Source organism: Cucurbita moschata, unplaced genomic scaffold (genome assembly GCF_002738365.1).
Source record: "Cucurbita moschata cultivar Rifu unplaced genomic scaffold, Cmos_1.0 Cmo_Scf00003, whole genome shotgun sequence".
NCBI classification, from domain to species: domain Eukaryota; kingdom Viridiplantae; phylum Streptophyta; class Magnoliopsida; order Cucurbitales; family Cucurbitaceae; genus Cucurbita; species Cucurbita moschata.
The window spans coordinates 6,534,141-6,554,679 of NW_019268519.1; the positions used below are offsets into that span (position 1 = coordinate 6,534,141).

At 37.1% G+C, this 20,539-nt stretch overlaps 2 protein-coding genes across 4 annotated transcripts in view; both read left to right on the top strand.

Moving 5' to 3' along the window:
• Positions 1-537: 537 nt before the first annotated feature.
• Positions 538-15,155, top strand: LOC111441054. Of its 3 annotated transcripts, none has more exons than XM_023077954.1 (13): positions 538-629; positions 735-1,014; positions 2,218-2,397; positions 5,949-6,059; positions 7,190-7,504; positions 8,937-9,113; positions 9,200-9,484; positions 9,647-9,766; positions 10,025-10,222; positions 11,201-11,454; positions 12,489-12,690; positions 13,669-13,968; positions 14,732-15,155. In XM_023077954.1, exons 2-13 carry the CDS (start codon positions 745-747, stop codon positions 15,011-15,013), a joined length of 2,694 nt encoding a protein of 897 aa, XP_022933722.1. In that variant the 5' UTR covers positions 538-629; positions 735-744; the 3' UTR covers positions 15,014-15,155. The 3 variants fall into 3 exon arrangements, with proteins under 3 accessions (XP_022933722.1, XP_022933721.1, XP_022933724.1); XM_023077953.1 differs by lacking the exons at positions 538-629; positions 735-1,014; positions 2,218-2,397 and adding exons at positions 3,895-3,986; positions 4,092-4,371; positions 5,575-5,754; XM_023077956.1 differs by lacking the exons at positions 538-629; positions 735-1,014; positions 2,218-2,397 and adding exons at positions 3,930-3,986; positions 4,124-4,371; positions 5,575-5,754.
• A 3,668-nt stretch (positions 15,156-18,823) lies between these two features.
• The window catches only part of LOC111440829 (transcription factor IIIB 60 kDa subunit-like), a 22,784-nt gene continuing 21,068 nt past the window's right edge, over positions 18,824-20,539 (top strand). The window contains exons 1-6 of the mRNA XM_023077632.1: positions 18,824-18,972; positions 19,313-19,401; positions 19,546-19,627; positions 19,820-19,895; positions 20,025-20,110; positions 20,204-20,280. Of these exons, the coding sequence (XP_022933400.1) occupies positions 19,340-19,401; positions 19,546-19,627; positions 19,820-19,895; positions 20,025-20,110; positions 20,204-20,280 (383 nt within the window). The 5' untranslated portion in view covers positions 18,824-18,972; positions 19,313-19,339. The remainder of the gene's footprint in view (positions 18,973-19,312; positions 19,402-19,545; positions 19,628-19,819; positions 19,896-20,024; positions 20,111-20,203; positions 20,281-20,539) is intronic.

Sequence of the window (20,539 nt, forward strand, 5' to 3'; positions counted from 1 at the left end):
CTAAACACATGTGCCTTGATTATAAAGGGTTATTTAAAAATTGTGAAATCCTACATCGGTTGGAGAGATGAGCGAACGATTTCTTATAATGATGTGAAATCCTCCCTCTCTCTGTAGTAGACGCATTTTAAAACGTTGAGAGAAAACTAGAAAGGAAAGCCGAAAAGGACAATATCTCCTAATGGTGGGTTTGGGCTGATACCACGCATTAAGTTGTGTGTTGGTATTTTCATGAAGCTAATAATGGTGGGCTTGGACTGTTACAAATGGTACAAGAACCACGTACGGAACTGACATTTCTAATGAGATGTGAAAACGTTTTCGGTTAGTCAACAAATAAGAAATAAAGTTAAAAGAATATACGTTAAAGGAAGTATGCATGCAATAATAACCACATACCATTTATATTTTGTAGTGATATAACTCTATGTCCACTCATTTGAAGCACTTCTATAAATAGCCATATCACTAAATTAAATGAAATAAAGGGATAACAATCTCCCTCTCAAACCCCACCAAGTGAGTGGAGATTTATTTTTACGAAGTCAAAGAGAGTGAGAATTAGGGTTTGTTTGAGAAGGAGGGAATTGTCAAGGAATCCATCATCAACATTCCAACAATAATTCAAGGTTTGCAAAACATGTCCCCAACACATCAATGTCTTTTCTGACCAAACACACACACACACATCAACATTTGATGTAATTCTTGTTGTTTTGTTCATGTTTTATCAGTGAAGAAGTGATGAATTTGGGGTTTGAGATGGTTCGTGGTTGGAGAGATTATTATTATGAGATGGTGATGATGAAAGGAGTATCAAGCGGAGGAAGGTTTTGGAAGAGTGGCTTGATTTGTGGAGTGGTGGCTGTGGGTGCCATGTTCGGATCACTGCTTTGGTTGACAGCTTCGGTTGATTCTCCTCTAAGGATTCTCGTGGATACAGATGTTGATACCGATGATGTTACTGCTCTTTTGTATCTTCTCAAGCAACCTTCTTCCCTCTTTCGTCTCCAGGTAATTTATTTCAACTTATAACTCTTAGAACGAGATGGGTTTAGTATTTCTTTTAATGATATTAACACGAAATGTTACATGCTTGTCTTTTATTGCTTTTTGTCTAGATTAGCTTAAAACCCTAATTATTTTTTCTTTTGTCATAATTCCTCCTTACTTTCTCTCCTTTTCTTTCCATTTATGATCTATCTTATCTTCAAACCCTTAATGATTTTAATTTAGAATATAGTTTACTTTTAAAATATATGTAATTCTAGCTTTCAATCTATAAAAGTAGGGGCGTTAAGGTAGGAGTGTTTATATGACCCGAGAATCTAACTAAATTGAGCTACCCAACCCAAATTATAAAAGTTGGGTTGGGTGCGATTTTTTTCGGTTTGGGTTGCATTGAATTTTTAGAAAATCGAAAATTCTAGTCCATTCACATATTGATATTTTTTTGTTGGGTCAACCCAACTAACCCGAATATAGGGTTACAACTCAACCTAACTCTACCCTACTTTTATGATTATTATGAAGATTAAGAATATTAACTGTTGTAACCGATGTTAGTGATACATTATGACTTATGAATGTGAGATATTTGAGTGATGTAATATATACTTCAGATAAGTAGCATTTTCTTAAACAATTTAAAAAAATAAACTCGACAATCCAATCCAACGCAGCCCAAAAATAGAGAGTTTCGTTGGGTTGAGAACTTTATTCGAGTTGCTCGAGTCACCAACTCAACCAGCCCGAAATTATAAGTTGGTCCAAAAGATTTTTCGTTTTAAGAGACAAAAAAAAATAGTTGTAAGGATATCCATGTAATTATTACAGGTTAGATTTATGGTGAGATCAAACAAAAACCCTAATTATTTTTTTTTTTTATTTTTCCTTTTAAGAGGCTGCAGAAAAATATTTAAAACTTAAATTCACAAAATTCGGTAGCCACAGTAGAATATATATATATATATATATATATATATATATATATATATATATATATTTGTGTATATTTTATAATATAAAGTATTTTTTTAATATTAGATAAAGCATTATATGCCTACGCTTGTAGAAGGAGAAATGATTAAGTGATTGAAATTTTAACAAAATTAGAAAAAAAAATTAAAAAAACAAAAAAAACAAAATTAGAAAAAGAAAAAATAAAACTATTTTAACGTTAATTAGTATATATAATAACTATTAATTTTTCAATAGGCAATAACAATAAATGGGAATGGATGGAGCAACGGTGGACATGCAGTGAACCACCTATACGACATGTTGTTCATGATGGGGCGAGACGACATCCCAATTGGTGTCGGCGGAGAGGGCGGCATTTCCCCTAACGCCACTATTTCCGCCCATGTCGGTGGCTACCTGCCACTTGTTGATCAGGTAATTCCATGCCCCTCTATTTTATTTTATTTTATTTTTTCCAAAAATTCACAAATTTATTTAATTTAATTAATTTCCAATCTCCCAATTTTGCGTATGGTTTAAGATTATAAGGTTAAATTAAGTTTGAATAAAGGTTAATACACAATATTTTTGAAGAGCACTGAAACTGAAATGGCGTCGTGGTTGAACAGGGCGTGTCGACGGCGGGGCAATGTAGATACAGNTAACAAAATGTCAACCCGTGAACTGACCTGAATTTAAATCAATCAGACCCAAACTAAAAAAAAAAAAATCAGCCCATATTTTATGGTTTGAATTGTTGGATTCTCGAGCCATATGAACATCTCTACAAAAGATTCAATTTTTCTTTTTTAAATGGATCACGGAGATGACAACAATTTTGGATTACATCTCTACAAAAGATTCAATTTTTCTTTTTTAAATGGATCACGGAGATGACAACAATTTTGGATTAAATAAAATTATATATAATAAAATAAAATAAAAACTATTCTTACCATTTATTTTTTAAAATATTTAAATTAAAAAAAATAATTTTATCCATTTTTCGACTTCCTTTCCTTTTATGAAAACATGCCATATCAAGGCTATTTCCATATGAAAGTGTATTTTTTATTTTTTATTATGATTTTCACCAATGTAGAAAATTTAAATTTTTAACTAAATTTTAGAACAATGACCAAAATACCCTCCTAATTTTCATTGTTTATAAAAATGACCAAAATACCTCGCACTACCTTGCTCGTTGGCGACCACTGTCACTACACCGAGTGACACTCATCCAACGATAACTCGAGCAACCAACTCCTATGCAACTTTGACGACCACCTCCAACCATGATTGGTCAATCAGTTATAGCATCTTAAATACAAATTTAAAGTTATTAATATAAATTCACGTTGAAAACACAATTTTTTTAATTAAAAAAACATGTACCTAAACACATGTGCCTTGATTATAAAGGGTTATTTAAAAATTGTGAAATCCTACATCGGTTGGAGAGATGAGCGAACGATTTCTTATAATGATGTGAAATCCTCCCTCTCTCTGTAGTAGACGCATTTTAAAACGTTGAGAGAAAACTAGAAAGGAAAGCCGAAAAGGACAATATCTCCTAATGGTGGGTTTGGGCTGATACCACGCATTAAGTTGTGTGTTGGTATTTTCATGAAGCTAATAATGGTGGGCTTGGACTGTTACAAATGGTACAAGAACCACGTACGGAACTGACATTTCTAATGAGATGTGAAAACGTTTTCGGTTAGTCAACAAATAAGAAATAAAGTTAAAAGAATATACGTTAAAGGAAGTATGCATGCAATAATAACCACATACCATTTATATTTTGTAGTGATATAACTCTATGTCCACTCATTTGAAGCACTTCTATAAATAGCCATATCACTAAATTAAATGAAATAAAGGGATAACAATCTCCCTCTCAAACCCCACCAAGTGAGTGGAGATTTATTTTTACGAAGTCAAAGAGAGTGAGAATTAGGGTTTGTTTGAGAAGGAGGGAATTGTCAAGGAATCCATCATCAACATTCCAACAATAATTCAAGGTTTGCAAAACATGTCCCCAACACATCAATGTCTTTTCTGACCAAACACACACACACACATCAACATTTGATGTAATTCTTGTTGTTTTGTTCATGTTTTATCAGTGAAGAAGTGATGAATTTGGGGTTTGAGATGGTTCGTGGTTGGAGAGATTATTATTATGAGATGGTGATGATGAAAGGAGTATCAAGCGGAGGAAGGTTTTGGAAGAGTGGCTTGATTTGTGGAGTGGTGGCTGTGGGTGCCATGTTCGGATCACTGCTTTGGTTGACAGCTTCGGTTGATTCTCCTCTAAGGATTCTCGTGGATACAGATGTTGATACCGATGATGTTACTGCTCTTTTGTATCTTCTCAAGCAACCTTCTTCCCTCTTTCGTCTCCAGGTAATTTATTTCAACTTATAACTCTTAGAACGAGATGGGTTTAGTATTTCTTTTAATGATATTAACACGAAATGTTACATGCTTGTCTTTTATTGCTTTTTGTCTAGATTAGCTTAAAACCCTAATTATTTTTTCTTTTGTCATAATTCCTCCTTACTTTCTCTCCTTTTCTTTCCATTTATGATCTATCTTATCTTCAAACCCTTAATGATTTTAATTTAGAATATAGTTTACTTTTAAAATATATGTAATTCTAGCTTTCAATCTATAAAAGTAGGGGCGTTAAGGTAGGAGTGTTTATATGACCCGAGAATCTAACTAAATTGAGCTACCCAACCCAAATTATAAAAGTTGGGTTGGGTGCGATTTTTTTCGGTTTGGGTTGCATTGAATTTTTAGAAAATCGAAAATTCTAGTCCATTCACATATTGATATTTTTTTGTTGGGTCAACCCAACTAACCCGAATATAGGGTTACAACTCAACCTAACTCTACCCTACTTTTATGATTATTATGAAGATTAAGAATATTAACTGTTGTAACCGATGTTAGTGATACATTATGACTTATGAATGTGAGATATTTGAGTGATGTAATATATACTTCAGATAAGTAGCATTTTCTTAAACAATTTAAAAAAATAAACTCGACAATCCAATCCAACGCAGCCCAAAAATAGAGAGTTTCGTTGGGTTGAGAACTTTATTCGAGTTGCTCGAGTCACCAACTCAACCAGCCCGAAATTATAAGTTGGTCCAAAAGATTTTTCGTTTTAAGAGACAAAAAAAAATAGTTGTAAGGATATCCATGTAATTATTACAGGTTAGATTTATGGTGAGATCAAACAAAAACCCTAATTATTTTTTTTTTTTATTTTTCCTTTTAAGAGGCTGCAGAAAAATATTTAAAACTTAAATTCACAAAATTCGGTAGCCACAGTAGAATATATATATATATATATATATATATATATATATATATATATATATATTTGTGTATATTTTATAATATAAAGTATTTTTTTAATATTAGATAAAGCATTATATGCCTACGCTTGTAGAAGGAGAAATGATTAAGTGATTGAAATTTTAACAAAATTAGAAAAAAAAATTAAAAAAACAAAAAAAACAAAATTAGAAAAAGAAAAAATAAAACTATTTTAACGTTAATTAGTATATATAATAACTATTAATTTTTCAATAGGCAATAACAATAAATGGGAATGGATGGAGCAACGGTGGACATGCAGTGAACCACCTATACGACATGTTGTTCATGATGGGGCGAGACGACATCCCAATTGGTGTCGGCGGAGAGGGCGGCATTTCCCCTAACGCCACTATTTCCGCCCATGTCGGTGGCTACCTGCCACTTGTTGATCAGGTAATTCCATGCCCCTCTATTTTATTTTATTTTATTTTTTCCAAAAATTCACAAATTTATTTAATTTAATTAATTTCCAATCTCCCAATTTTGCGTATGGTTTAAGATTATAAGGTTAAATTAAGTTTGAATAAAGGTTAATACACAATATTTTTGAAGAGCACTGAAACTGAAATGGCGTCGTGGTTGAACAGGGCGTGTCGACGGCGGGGCAATGTAGATACAGACAAGCGATTCCAGTGGGAGAGCAAGGACGCCTCTATGCCGATACCAATTTTGGTTTACGCAGAGCCTTTCTTCCTCAGGTATTGCCTCTTTTTCTTTCTTCTTTTTCACTTCAATATACTGTCGCAATGGCAGCCTCTGCTCATTTCAATTGGTATTTTCACCTATTTTACCCCATTTTCCACTTCCAAAGTACTTGGAGTTCATCTTTCAGCCTGGACTTGTGTTGCTTTTTCCATGATTTTAAATATTTCTTCTGTTAGTACAACAAAGGTGGATTGGAGATGGATTGGAGATTACTTCAAGGGAAAGAGTCAATGTTTTGGCGAATGAGCTATAACTTATATGTGACATCCACATCGGTTGGAGAGGGGAATGAAGTATTTCTTGGTGTGGAAACCTCTGCCGTGAGGTTGACGACAGTGATATATAACGGGTCAAAGCGAACAATATCTGCTAGTGGTGTGTTGAGGATTATTGAGAGAGGAGTCCCACATTGGCTAATTAAGGGATTGATCATGAGTTTATAAGTAAGGAATACATCTTCATTGGTATAAGGCCTTTTGGGGAAGCCGAAAGCAAAACCATGAGAGCTTATGCTCGAAATGGACAATATCATATCATTGTGGAGAGTCGTTATTCCTAACATGGTGGACTTTGGCTGTTACAAGTGGTATAGAGCCAGTCACCGGGCGGTGTGCCAGCGAGAACGCTGGCTCCCAAGGGGGGTGGATTGTGAGATCCCACTCGGTTAGAGAGGGGAATGAAGCATTTCTTATAAGGGTGTGGAAACCTCTCCCTCGTTTTAAAAATAGTGAGGTTGACAGCGACACGTAATGGGTCAAAGCGGACAATATTTGCTAGTGATGGGCTTAGGTCGTTACACATGGTATCAGAGCCAGTCACTAGGCGGTGTGTCAGCGAGGATGTTGGCCTCCAAGAGGGGTGGATTGTGAGATCCTACGACGGTTGGAGAGGGGAACAAAACATTTCTTATAAGAGTGTGGAAACCTCTCCCTAACAGATGTTACATTATGGGTCTCTATAGTTATGTTAAATCTCGGATAAACATATGTGCATCACTTTGGACAAAACCAAGAGGAGCAATGTCTTGAAGTTTGTAGGAAATTGAAAATAAGCCTAAAATAGTAAAATAGTAATTAGGATGGACTTGGTCGTTTTTCTTAATACGTTGGTTGATAATTGACAGGGTACGAGGAGATATATTCCTATGAAACAACCAACTGCACAGCAAGTGATGAAAGACGCAATCTCTGCAGGGCCTACTACAGTTTTTGTAATGGGAGCTCATACAAACTTGGCTATATTTCTTATGACGAATCCCCATTTGAAGAAAAATATAAAGCATATATATGCCATGGGGGGTGCCATTAGACAAACTTGCTCACCTAATGCTGATAAATCTCATGGGAAGACATGCAACAATATTGGGAACTTGTGGCCTCCAAATGCAAATCCATATGCTGAGTTCAATATATTTGGAGACCCTTTTGCTGCCTATACGGTAATTTCTACTTACGATTGTTATAAGTTGATTATTAACTTTCTAATCTATGATGAATAATATGCGTCAAATGTTCTAAATCATTTGCATTAGAAATTTTGAAAAGTTATGGACCTCTCATATGAAACCTTCTCTCTTTTTTTTTTCGTTCTTCTTTTTGTTTATCGTGTATCCTTCTGCTAGTGGAGTTTTGGTGTGTTTGGGAGTGTTTTGATAATATGTTTGAGTGCTTTGCTATCCATCACTTGAGCTAAAAATACTCTATTACTGCTTGTAGTTTAAGGTGCTGTTGAATATTTTATTTATAATATACTTTTATTGTGAGATCTCGCGTCGGTTGGAGAGGGGAATGAAGTATTCTTTATAAGGGTGGGGAAACCTCTCCCTAGCATACGCGTTTTAAATCTGTAAGGCTGATGGCAATACGTAAAAGGTCAAAGTGGATAATATCTGTTAGCGGTGGGCTTGAGCTGTTACAAATGGTATTAGAGCTAGTCATTGGACGGTGTGAGGCACTGGTCGGAGTAGGGTTAGACCCTTTCCATAGTAGATGCATTTTAAAACCGTGAGACTGAAGGCGATATGTAACGGGCCAAAATAGACAATATCTGTTAGCGGTAGGCTTCGGCTGTTACAAATGGTATTAGAGCCAGACACCGGTTGGTGGGCCCCTAAGGGGGGTGGATTGTGAGATCTCAGATCGGTTGGAGAGGGGAATGAAACATTCCTCATAAGGGTGTGGAAACTTCTCCCTAGCAGATGCGTTTTAAAACCGTGAGGTTGACGACGATACGTAACGGGCCAAAGTAGACAATATCTATTAGCGGTGGGCTTGGGCTGTTACAAATGGTATTAGAGCCAGACACCGGTCGGTGGGCCCCTAAAGGGGGTGGATTGTGAGATCTCACATCGGTTGGAGAGGGGAATGAAACATTCCTTATAAGGGTGTGGAAACTTCTCCCTAGCAGACGCGTTTTAAAACCGCGAGGTTGACGATGATACGTAATGGGCCAAAGTGGACAATATCTACTAGCGGTGGACTTGGGCTGTTACAAATGGTATTAGAGCCAGACACCGGGCGGTGTGCCAGCGAGGACGGTGGACCCCTAAGGGGGGTGGATTGTAAGATCCCACATCGGTTGGAGAGGGGAATGAAACATTCCTTATAAGGGTGTGGAAACTTCTCTTTAGCAAACACGTTTTAAAACCGTGAGACTGACGGCGATACGTAACATGCCAAACAACATCTGCTAATGGTGGGCTTGGACGGTTACATTTATATTACTTCCAAATATGAAATTTCTAGTGAGAAAATGCTTTGGCCACGAAAAAGCACATTTAGCATGATTAAAAGCTCCCAAACATGTCCATATTTTCTTTTGTGTAATTTGGAATCTGCATCTGATATTAGTGTTGCTTCTTCGAGACACAGGTGCTACATTCTGGAATTCCTATTACTCTTGTTCCTCTAGACGCAACAAGTACAATTCCTGTGGATAAGAAAGTATATTTGGCATTTGAACAGAGACAAAACACATATGAGGCTAAATATTGTTTCCGGTCCTTGAAAATGGCTCATGATACTTGGTCCGGCGGTGGATTTTTTGAAGTAATCTTCCATAACTGATTCAATTATCTTCCATTAAGAAAGATGCCATTTTACATGTTCATTGTAGTGACTTGCCATTTTCACAGATGTATTCGATGTGGGATTCTTTTATGGTTGGTGTAGCTTTGTCCCAAATGCTTAATCTGGACAGAGGGGGTGGAAATAATGCATATTCAAAGATGGAATATTTAAATATCAGTATTGTAACGTCAAATGAACCGTATGGGATCTCCGATGGTTCAAATCCGCTCGTTGATGGTCGTTTAATCCCAAAATTTGGCGTCCAAAAGAATGGGGTGCACAGTGGCCATGTTCAGACAGGAATGCTAGATCCATTCTGCCTTGTTTCATCTGAGAAGGGCAAGTGTAAGGTATGTCCAAGAGACTATTCACATGTTTATTGATATAGACGGCTAGCTGGTTGACAAGTTGATGAAGTCTAATGGCTGTATGTTTTTGTTGCTGATGAAGTTTCTTGTAAACGATTCTAAAACTTTAGTAGAAGTTTAAAGAGTTCCATATGATGGTCATAGGATGGCTATACAAAGGAGGCAGAGGGCTCTGAATCTGTTGAAGTTCTGGTTGCTGTGTCGGCTAAGTCATCTCTCAACACCAACATAATTGATAAAGCGTTTTATTTAAGCTTCCTGGATGTAAGAGTAATATGGCAGCCTTTTGTCGTTACATTTTCTACTTTTTTTTTTTTTTTCTCAATGTAGGCTTTGTTAGATGAACACGACTCTCTACAGTGGTATGATATTGTCCACTTTGGGCATAAGCTCTCGTGGCTTTGCTTTGGGCATCCCCAAAAGGCCTCGTACCAATGGAGAGAGTATTTTTTTATTATAAACTCATGATCATTCCTTAAATTAGTCGATGTTCCAACAGGCTTTACTTTGTAAAAAATGCAGGCTATAAATAGTCCTCGACAATCAGGGAGGTTTGATTTTAGAGCTCAGTTTCCTAAGTATAAGGAAGTACTATATAGACCAAAATTTGGAAAGAATTTGCTAGGAAAGCCAGTTATTTTTGACATGGATATGAGCACAGGAGATTTTCTTACTCTTCTCTATCTCTTAAAGACACCGGTTGAAATCATCGATCTAAAGGTACGGTGTTATTTTGCGTTTAGTTTCCTAAAATCTATTACTGTGGCTTTTGTGAGATCCCATATCGGTTGGGGAGGAGAACGAAGCATTCTTTATAAGGGTGTGGAAACCTCTCCCTAGCAAACGCTTTTTAACAACCTTGAGGTGAATCTTGGAAGGGAAAGCCTAAAGAGAACAATATCTGCTAGCGGTGGTTTTGGGTCATTACAAATGGTATCAGAGCTAGACATCGGGTGATGTGCTAGTGAGGAGGTTGCACCCTAAAGGGGATGGACATGAGGCAGTGTGCAAACATGGACGTTGGGCCTCGAAAGGGGTGGATTGGAGTGCCCACATTGATTACAGAAGGGAACAAGTACTAGCGAGGACGCTAGGCTCGAAGGGGGGTGGATTCTGAGATCCCACATTGATTGGGGAGGAGAACGAAGCATTCTTTATAAGGATGTGGAAACCTCTCCCTAACAGACACGTATTGAAAACCTTGAAGGGAATCCTGGAAGGGAAAGGCCAAAGAGAGCAATATCTGCTAGCCGTGGTCTTGGGCCGTTACAAATGGTATTAGAGCTAGAACCGAGTGATGTGCTAGCGAGGAGACTGCGCCTCGAATGGGGTGGATACGAGGCGGTATGCCAGCAAGGACAGTGGACCCCATACCCAAAGGTGGGTGGATTGGGGGGCCCACATTGATTGCAGAAGGGAACAAATGCCAGCAAGGACGCTGGGACCTGAAAGGAGGTGGATTGTTAGATCCCATCGGTTGGGGAGAAGAACGAAACATTCTTTATAAGGGTGTGAAAACCTCTCCCTAGCAGACACGTATTAAAAATGTTGATGAGAATCCTATAAGGGTGTGCTTGAATGCTCGTTCAAAGAGAACTTCAAATTTTTTTCAAAGAGGGGCTATTACTTCCTACTTGATATGAAGCTAAGGCATGAAAGTTTCTCTTTCTTTTGTTCTTTTAACATATCATTTTACAGGGAATAATAATTAGCCCAAATGGATGGGCCACGGCTGCAACAATAGACGTTGTATATGATGTATTACATATGATGGGTCGTGACGATATTTCAGTTGGTCTCGGAGATGTATTTGCTATTGGAGAAGCACATCCATCATTTCCTTCTATTGGAGACTGCAAGTATATCAAGGCCATTCCTCATGGTAGCGGCGGGTTCTTGGACTCCGATACACTTTATGGATTCGCTCGAGACTTGCCTCGTAGTCCTAGAAGGTATCTTTTTTTCGAATGCATTTATCTTCATATAAGATCTCCTCATGATTTGGTATTGGAAGAACTGGGTGTGAAAGTATGAGTTTGGCAAGGCTTTTGGGAAGTAATGCTAGTTAAAGAGCACTTTTCAAAGATTTCATGGTGTTTGGTTAAATAGAAAGTGATTCTAAAAACTCTATAAACATTTTAGATAACTTTAAAGTGATTTTACAAAATAGCTTGAATGTCTCACAATCCTACCTGTCGAGGACTTCAGCTGGTGGGCTTTCCCTTTTGGGCTTCCTCTCAAGGTTTTTAAAATGCGTCTTTTAGGTAGAAGTTTCCACACCCTTATAAAGAATGCTTCGTCCACCCCCCTTCGGTGCCCAGCGTCCTTGCTGGCACTCGTTCCCTTCTCCAATCGATGTAGGATCCCTAATCCACCCACCTTCGGTGCTCAGTGTCCTTGTTGGCACACCGCCTCATGTCCAACCCCTTCGAGGCTCAGCCTCCTCGCTAGCACATCGCTTGGTGTCTAGTTCTGATACCATTTGTAACAGCCCAAGTCCACCGCTAGCAGAAATTGTCATCTTTGAGTTTTTCCTTTTGGGTTTCCCCTCCAGGTTTTTAAAACGCGTCTGCTAGGGAGAAGTTTCCACTCACTTATAAATAATACTTCGTTCTCCTCCCCAACCAATGTGAGATCTCAGAGGTGAAGACTCAAAACTCCTTGGTTCAATCGAATCAAAATATTAATGAATAGAAAATTTAAGTGTTACTCTAAGCTTATAGCTGGGAGTGCAGGTTCATCTATGGATGAGTGGAATGGGGTCAATGCCATGACTAGGAAACAAAATTACGTTCGGTCGATCATTGGGAATAGTTTTGATTTAAATGAAATTTAAATATGATGATTTTATCTGGAAAATCATTTGCTGTTGAGATCTTAATGAATTATATTACTGAGTCCTGTCTTCAAACACATGTAACATTACACTGCACTAGAGATCAAATTATGGACAAAACCAAGCTTTCATGTTTTTTTTTTCCTTCAGATATACAGCTGAAAATTCAGTAAAGATCGGAGCATTTAGAGACACTGATCACCCTGGTCTCAGACAAATGTCTGCAGTTGATGTTTGGACAGATATTGTACAATCTCTAGATCCGGAGGTGAAAATTACCGTTTTAACGAATGGACCTTTGACGAATCTCGCTCAAATTATACGTTCTAAAGCCATAAGCTCAAGGATTCAGGTAAACAACTGTAACGTTTCATTTATTGTATAGGCATATTATTTATCATCAAGGATTTATGATGCGGTGAAAGAAGATAAACTGCATAATGAAAACAATATTTTTGATCCTTTAGCGTTAAGATCATTGCATTTCAGCATCCAACTTCAATGAATCCTACACCAGTTGAGAGTGGAACGAAACATTCCTTATAAAGGTGTAGAAACTTCTCCCTAGTAGATGCGTTTTAAAACTGTGAGGCTGATAGTGATACGTAACGGGCCAAAACGGACAATATCTGCTAGCGGCGGGGTTGAGCTGTTACAAATGGTATTAGAGACAGGCATCGAGCAATGTGCTAGCGAGGACACTGGGCCTCCAAGGGGGGTGGATTGTGAAATCCCATATCAGTTGGAGAGGGGAACGGAACATTCCTTGTAAGGGTGTGGAAACCTCTCCCTAGTAGACGCGTTTTAAAACTATGAGGCTGATAGTGATACGTAACAGGCCAAAACAGACAATATCTGCTAGCGGCGGGCTTGGGCTGTTACAAATGGTATCAGAGCCAGGCATTGAGCAATGTGCTAGCGAGGACACTGGGCCTCCAAGAGGGTGGATTGTGAGATCCCACATCAGTTGGAGAGGGAAACAGAACATTCCTTATAAGAGTGTGGAAACCTCTCCCTGGTAGACGCGTTCTAAAATCGTGAGGCTGATGGCAATACGTAACGGGCTAAAGCAGACAATATCTGCTAATGTTGAGCTTGGGCTCTTATAAGATAAGAGAACCCTAGTAATTCGAGGTGCTTGGACCCTTCCTAACTCTTGAGATCATTCAAGCCATTCACCAAAGCACTAAATCAGTGCTTTCTTTCTTTCTCACTCCCTCTATTTATAACCGAATACCACCCTACTATTTACTAATATACTCTTCTAATGCTCCTTGTTACCTTCTAAATGTCATTCCTGAAATATTGTTTCAATTATTTGTGGTTGCAGGAGGTATACATTACTGGAGGACATATAAGTTCTAGAGACAAGGGAAATGTGTTCACTATACCTTCAAATGAATATGCAGAATTCAACTTTTTTCTCGACCCGACGGCTGCAGAATTGGTTTTAGGCTCGGGATTGAACATTACACTTATCCCATTGAACACACAACGAAATGTAAGTTCTTTCTCCAAGATCCTCGAAAAGTTGAAGCATGGAAACATAACTCATGAAGCACGGTTCGCTCGACGTCTACTCTTCAGGCTGTATCGCCTTCAGCAGAAGTATCCTCAGTACCATCATGTGGTAAAGTTACCTTAACTTGGATTATTCTATATAGAATCTGCTTTTGTTCCTTAAGTTTCTTCATCTCTGCTGGCTTTTGGTCATCATAGAGATTTTTCATGCTGAACATGAATTTATAATCCATCTGCCTTCTAGGCTCTTTAGACATTGAATTTTCATCCTAGTTGAAAATTACAATCATTTTAGATCAAAGTCAAAGTACGTTTGATAGCATTTTGGGCTCGTTTGATCCTATTTAGTTTTTAGTCTTTTCATTTTATTAAAATTGTGTTTGTTTTCTCGTCATTTCGCTTGTGAGATCCCACTTCGGTTAGAGAGGGGAACGAAACATTCTTTATAAGAGTGTGGAAACCTCTCCCTAGCAGACGTGTTTTAAAAACCTTGAGGGAAAGTCCTTCCGAAAGGGAAAGCCCAAAGAGGACAATATAGCGGTGGGCATGGGTTGTTACAAATGGTATCAGAGCCAGACATGGAGCGATGTGCCAACGAGGAGGCTCGAAGGGGGTGGATTGAGAGATCTCACATCGGTTGGAGAGGGAACAAAACATAACGAGTGCCAGCGAGGATGCTGGGCCCCGAAGGGGGTTGGATTGTGAGATCCCACATCGGTTGGAGAGGGGAACAAAGCATAATGAGTGCCAGTGAGGACGCTGGGCCCTGAAGGGGGTGGATTATAAAACGGAACCTAGATTGTAACCGAACATTATTCTAAAAAAACAAAATCGTTATCAAACGGTCCTTAAAGTCATGAACTTTTGTGCAGGACATGTTCTTAGGAGAGGTCCTTGGGGCAGTGAGCTTAGGTGGAAGGCATCAGAATCTGAAGGAAGCATTCAGCTTGAAGGCTGTAAAAGTAATCACAGAGGGAGGTGAATCAAAAGTAGGGCAGACAATTATAGATGAGAAGGAAGGGAAGTGGGTGAGGGTTTTGGAGAGTGTCGAAGCACTTGCATTTTATGAACATCTTGCAAATGCATTGGCTGATCAAAACCAAACTGCTGTTATTGGAAGCTTTGAGGAACAGAAGGCTCTGTGGAGTGCCTAAGCCTTATAAAATGTATCTATATTCTTGGTTAAGTGGTGAAATGTACATTTGTTTTTGTCATGGGGGTAGAGTGGGAATCTTTCACATTAGCTGAACCGAGACTGAGACGATTCTCTCTTCATTTTTGTTTTATAAAATCTCACAGAAGATTCAAAAAAAATGTCGACAACAGAATTCGAACCTAGCGGAGAGCTCAATTAATTTCAAACTTGTCGCCTAAGCCTATTTGAAAGTATTATTTTTAAATTCATAAATATGTAAGGGTCAAATGGTCAATTTGACTTCATTTTTTGTGGAGATTAAAGGGGATCGGGAATAAAACCTGACCACAAACGTCTTTTGTCAGGAGACTACAAATACCCACCATATGTTATGTAAAAATCAATACCCACAATATGTTATGTAAAAATCAGATTCGTGAAACCACTAACGACTTTTGTTAGGAGACTACAAATACCCACAATATGTTAGGTAAAAATCAATACCCACAATATGTTATGTAAAAATCAGATTCGTGGATGAATGTAATTCAGATCTCAAATTGAGACGTTTCTCTCAGAAATCCGAGCATCATATTTGCCATTTCTAAGTTGCAAAAAATTATTGTGATAAAATTGTACCCTTTGTCATTCCTAAGTTGCAAGCAATTCTTGTGATAGAATTGTACTCGAGTCATTCAATCAAGCCTTGATCAAGTTCGATTGTGAAGCGACTCAATTTAGAACAAGGTTTCCAAATCTAATTGTGGAGCGACTCAATTTAGAATAAGATTTCCAAATCTTGCGTCTAGATCTTCGATTCGATCGGTTTCCAAATCTAATTGTGGAGCGACTCAATTTAGAACAAGGTTTCCAAATCTTACTCCTAGATCTTCGATTCGATCGCAAGAGGTAATCTAATTCTAGCCTTTATCTCTTAGTTTATCCGAATTTTGAATAAGGAGGTGTTAATTACTTTAATTAAGGGTTCTTGCTTCAACTTGGATCGTTTGGCTGAGATTAGAGTTGCCTTATCACATCTAGTTTTTTTTATAGAGGAGCATGATATGAACCAAGAGACATCAATCGTACAATATACTTCAATGAAGATGGGAAAGAAAATATTGTTGAAATTATCATAAGATATTTCAATTCATGCCACGTTGAAAAAGAATGAAGTTTCATTGTTATAAATTTTGGGTGGATTACAATTTAGAGTAATTGTATTTCATTAATGTATTTTAAGACTTTTTATTTACTTTAGTTACAAGTTAATTATGGGCATTAAGTATGAATGTTACAACTCTTTGAATGCCGTTAATAGTTTCATTTTGAAGCTATATAAAGTCATGTATGTTGTATTTGCAAGAGACTTGGAAAATATATTAAAAGAAGCATTTGTGCTTTCTTTAGCCAATAGCTAAGTTTTTTTTGCAATTCTATGTAGTTTAGATTGCATGTAGAACCATTCAAGCTTGACATGATCAATCTTACTTGTGGAGTGATTCGAATCTCAAACAAGTGTTCTTGCTTTGAGATATTTTATCAATAAGAATCATTCAAGCTAGACATGATCGATCTTGCTTGTAGAGTGATTCGAATCTCAGACAATATTCTTGCCTTGAGATATTCGATCAACAAGGTAATCTGAATCTTACTCTCCTTAGTGATTCCCTAACATGGTATTAGAGTCATGCCCTAAACTTAGCCATGTCAATAGAATCCTCAAATATTGAACAAAGAATTGTGAACCTCAAAGGTGTAGTCAAGAGTGACTAAAGTGTCGAACAAAGGGTGTACTTTGTTTGAGGGCTCTAGAGAAAGGAGTCGAGCCTCGATTAAGGGGAGGCTATTCGAGAGCTCCATAAGTCTCAGGGGAGGCTTATAGTGTACTTTATTCGAGGGGAGGATTGTTGAGGATTATTGGGAGTGAGTCCCACATTAGTTAATTTAGTGGAAGATCATGGGTTTATAAGCGAGGAATACTATCTCCATTAGTATGATGCTTTTTGGGGGGAAGCCCAAAGCAAAGCCATGAGAGCTTATGCTCAAAGTGGACAATATCATATCATTGTGGAGAGTCATGATTCCTAACATTGTACAAGATTGAATATATATTTCCTTTGCGTTTCTTTTCAATTTGATTTTTTATTTATTTTTATCTTTTAGTCTTTAATCGACCCAAAACAAAAAAAAAAAGTGAGAATGAGAGCTTTCACAAATAGATTCGAGGACGAATCTTCTTGAAGAAATGGAGAATGATATAAACCAAGAGACATTAATCATACAATATGCTTCAATGAAAATGTGAAGAAAATATTGTTGAAATTATCAAAAGATATTTCAATTCATGCCACAATGAGGTTTCATGTTATAAATTTTTGGTGGATTACAATTTAGAGTTATTGTATTTTATTAATGTATTTTAAGACTTTTAATTTAATTTAGTTACAATTACACAAGGGTTAATTATGACCATTAAATATGAATGTTACAACTCTTGAAATGCATTTAATATCATTTTTTAGGCTATATAAAGCATGTATGTTGGATTTGTAATGAGACTTAGAAAATGTAGTAAAAGAAGCATTTGTGCTTTTCTTTAGCCAATGCTAAGTTTATTTGCAATTCTATTAGTTTAGGCATGTAGAATCATTCAAGCTTGACATGATCAATCTTGCTTGTAGAGTGATTCGAATCTCAAACAAAGCTAGACATGATTGATCTTGCTTGTAGAGTGATTCAAATCTCAAACAATGTTCTTGCCTTGAGATATTCGATCAACAAGGTAATCCGAATCTTACTCTCCTTGTAGTGATTCCTTATCTTATCATTTTGACTTGGAAAATATAGTAAAAGGAACATTTACGCTTTATTTAGCCAATAACTAAGTTTATTTGCAATTCTATGTAGTTTAGGTTGCATGTAAAATCATTCAAGTTTGACATGATTAATCTTGCTTGTGGAGTGATTCAAATCTCAAACAAGTGTTCTTGCCTTGAGATATTTGATCAACAAGAATCGTTCAAGCTACACATGATTGATCTTGCTTGTGGAGTGATTCGAACCTCAAACAATGTTCTTACTTTGAGATATTCGATCAACAAGATAATCCGAATCTTACTCCCCTTGTAATAATTCATCATAAGAGGTAATCTAATTCTAGCCTTATCTCTTGGTTGATCCGAATTTTGTATAAGAAGGTGTTAATTACTTTAATTAAGGATTCTTGCTTCAACAAAAGCTTAGATCGTTGGGCTGAGGATTAGGGTTGCCGTATCACGTCTAGTTTCTCATAAAGAGCATGTCATCAAAGAGTTTACAACATTCATTTTTTAGCGCAAGCAAAGCAGGAGCTCATATATTATTATATTCCATCAAGAGAGTTTGTAAGACCGCGACTAATCCTGAAATGAATGAACGGGGTCTTCAACTAGGTTAAAGTCGTAGGAGGTAGCCACAGGAGAGAAGATGAAGATAGAGTGAAAGAGTTGTTTTCACCAAAGAAGGCTAGAACCAAACGTGCAAGTTTCGCTGCATATGGCTTGTCCCTCGCCAATTTGGTAAAACTACTTCGCTCCTTGTTCGTTGATCGAAAAAAAGCAGTGGGACAATGCTCGTATGCCTGAATAGGTGAGCCTCCTATGGATTCCTCCAACTCAATAATCATACCCTAATAATATTCCATCTAGCTTTTTTTTTTTTTTTTTTAAAGCCTATCTCGCATATTGAGTATAAATTTAACATTTATAAAAGAAATTTTATAATTTGGTTTTATTTATTATTTATTGTTATTTTTATCTCTTTTACAAAAAAGAAAAGAAAAAAAAAAAAGAAAAAAAGAAAGAAAAAAGCTGAATCCCACCGCCACCGGCACGCCACTCTGATTTCTTTCTTCTCTTCCTATCTACCTTTCTGCTGCAACCTCCGCCGCTGCCACGCCCATCCTCCGTCTTCTGCCCTCCCTCGCTCGCCGTCGAGGTCTGCTCCGATCGAATATCTTTTCTTTTCATTCTTCTGTTTTGTTTCTTTGATTCAACCAACTTGAATCAGCCTTTTCTTTCTACTTTTTGTTGACTCTTCAGTTACGACATACTTTTCCTATTTCTTCATTTAAAATTTCAGTTTGTGTTCCTATGCCAATTTTTATTTTTACTGGAATTTTCTGTTTGAATTCACGTGCCAAGTTCGATTTTCATTTCCGTATGCTGTTCAAAACTAATTGCGTACTTTTTTTTTTTCTTTCTAATTCGATTTAAAGGAACTTCATATTTTCTTTGTTATGTTTTGGTGTTTGTACTGAGGCGTTTTGAATTTGCAGACCATTGTTCAGTGACACACTACAAACATGGTGTGGTGCAGTAATTGCGTAAAAAGTGTTGCTGGGTCTCGAGATGAAGCTGGTTTCCTGTCAGTATTTAGTTTTAAAATATAATCTACGACAGTTTGAAAACTTGAAAAGATTGATTCTCTCTGTTGCTTGGGCTTATGATTCACTACACATTCCTAGCTTTCTGATTTTGCTTTCTTGGTTTTTGTGTCTCTGTTTGATAGATATTGTGATATGTGTGGGAAGGTATTGGATTTTTACAATTTCTCTCAAGATCCCACTTTTACAAAGGATTCGGGAGGGCAGGTACTTAAATTCTAGTTGTTTCGCTAAAGTCCCTCTTCCGTCTTCATCTTTCCTACTTCGTTTTTGTTTAGCTGGTAATGTTGTAATATATAATGTTGTATTGTTATTATGCGTCAAAATTGTCAACCCTCCCCTCTTGGACATCGTGGCATTGCTGAAATATTCCTATTTGATGCTTGAATGAATTTGCAGAGTCAATTGTCAGGAAATTTTGTTAGATCTATTCAGAGTAATTTTTCTGCTTCACGGGAAAGGACACTGAATAGAGGTTTGCTTTATGATTTACTCTCTCTTGTTATGACAAACTTGTGTTATACTTGTTTTCTTAAACACTATAAACTACAAAGTTTGTTCAAAATTAGGCAAGTATATTTTTAACAATTTTATCATATATCAGCTTTTGAAGATATGAGATACATGAGGAATGGTTTAAATATGGGCGAGAGTGATGAAATAATTCGTGTAGCTGGGGCATTTTATAGAGTAAGTTTCTTTGTTTGAGCCCTATGTGTGGGATCTTTATATGTATATATTTTGATTTCATTGATATTTCATCATCTTTAAATTGCACTGAAGATTGCTTTAGAGAGAAATTTTACGAGGGGACGCAATACAGAGTTTGTGCAGGCTGCTTGCCTTTACATTGCTTGTCGGTAGGAGATTTCCCCTTCCCTGAATTACAATTATTCAAACTGATCGTATATTTGATTTTGTTGTTGCATTGAGTGATGATTTAGATTTGGTAGCATAAGGCCATTCAAGTGATTTCTTAGAAACTAATTTCTCATGACCTCCCATAGAAGCTTTTCAGGAAATGAAAAGGCTATCCTTATGTACGATATAATCTCATTTGGGACCATTTGAACTACTATGATTTGTTTGATTGGTTTCCAACCCCCGCCACCCCCCCCA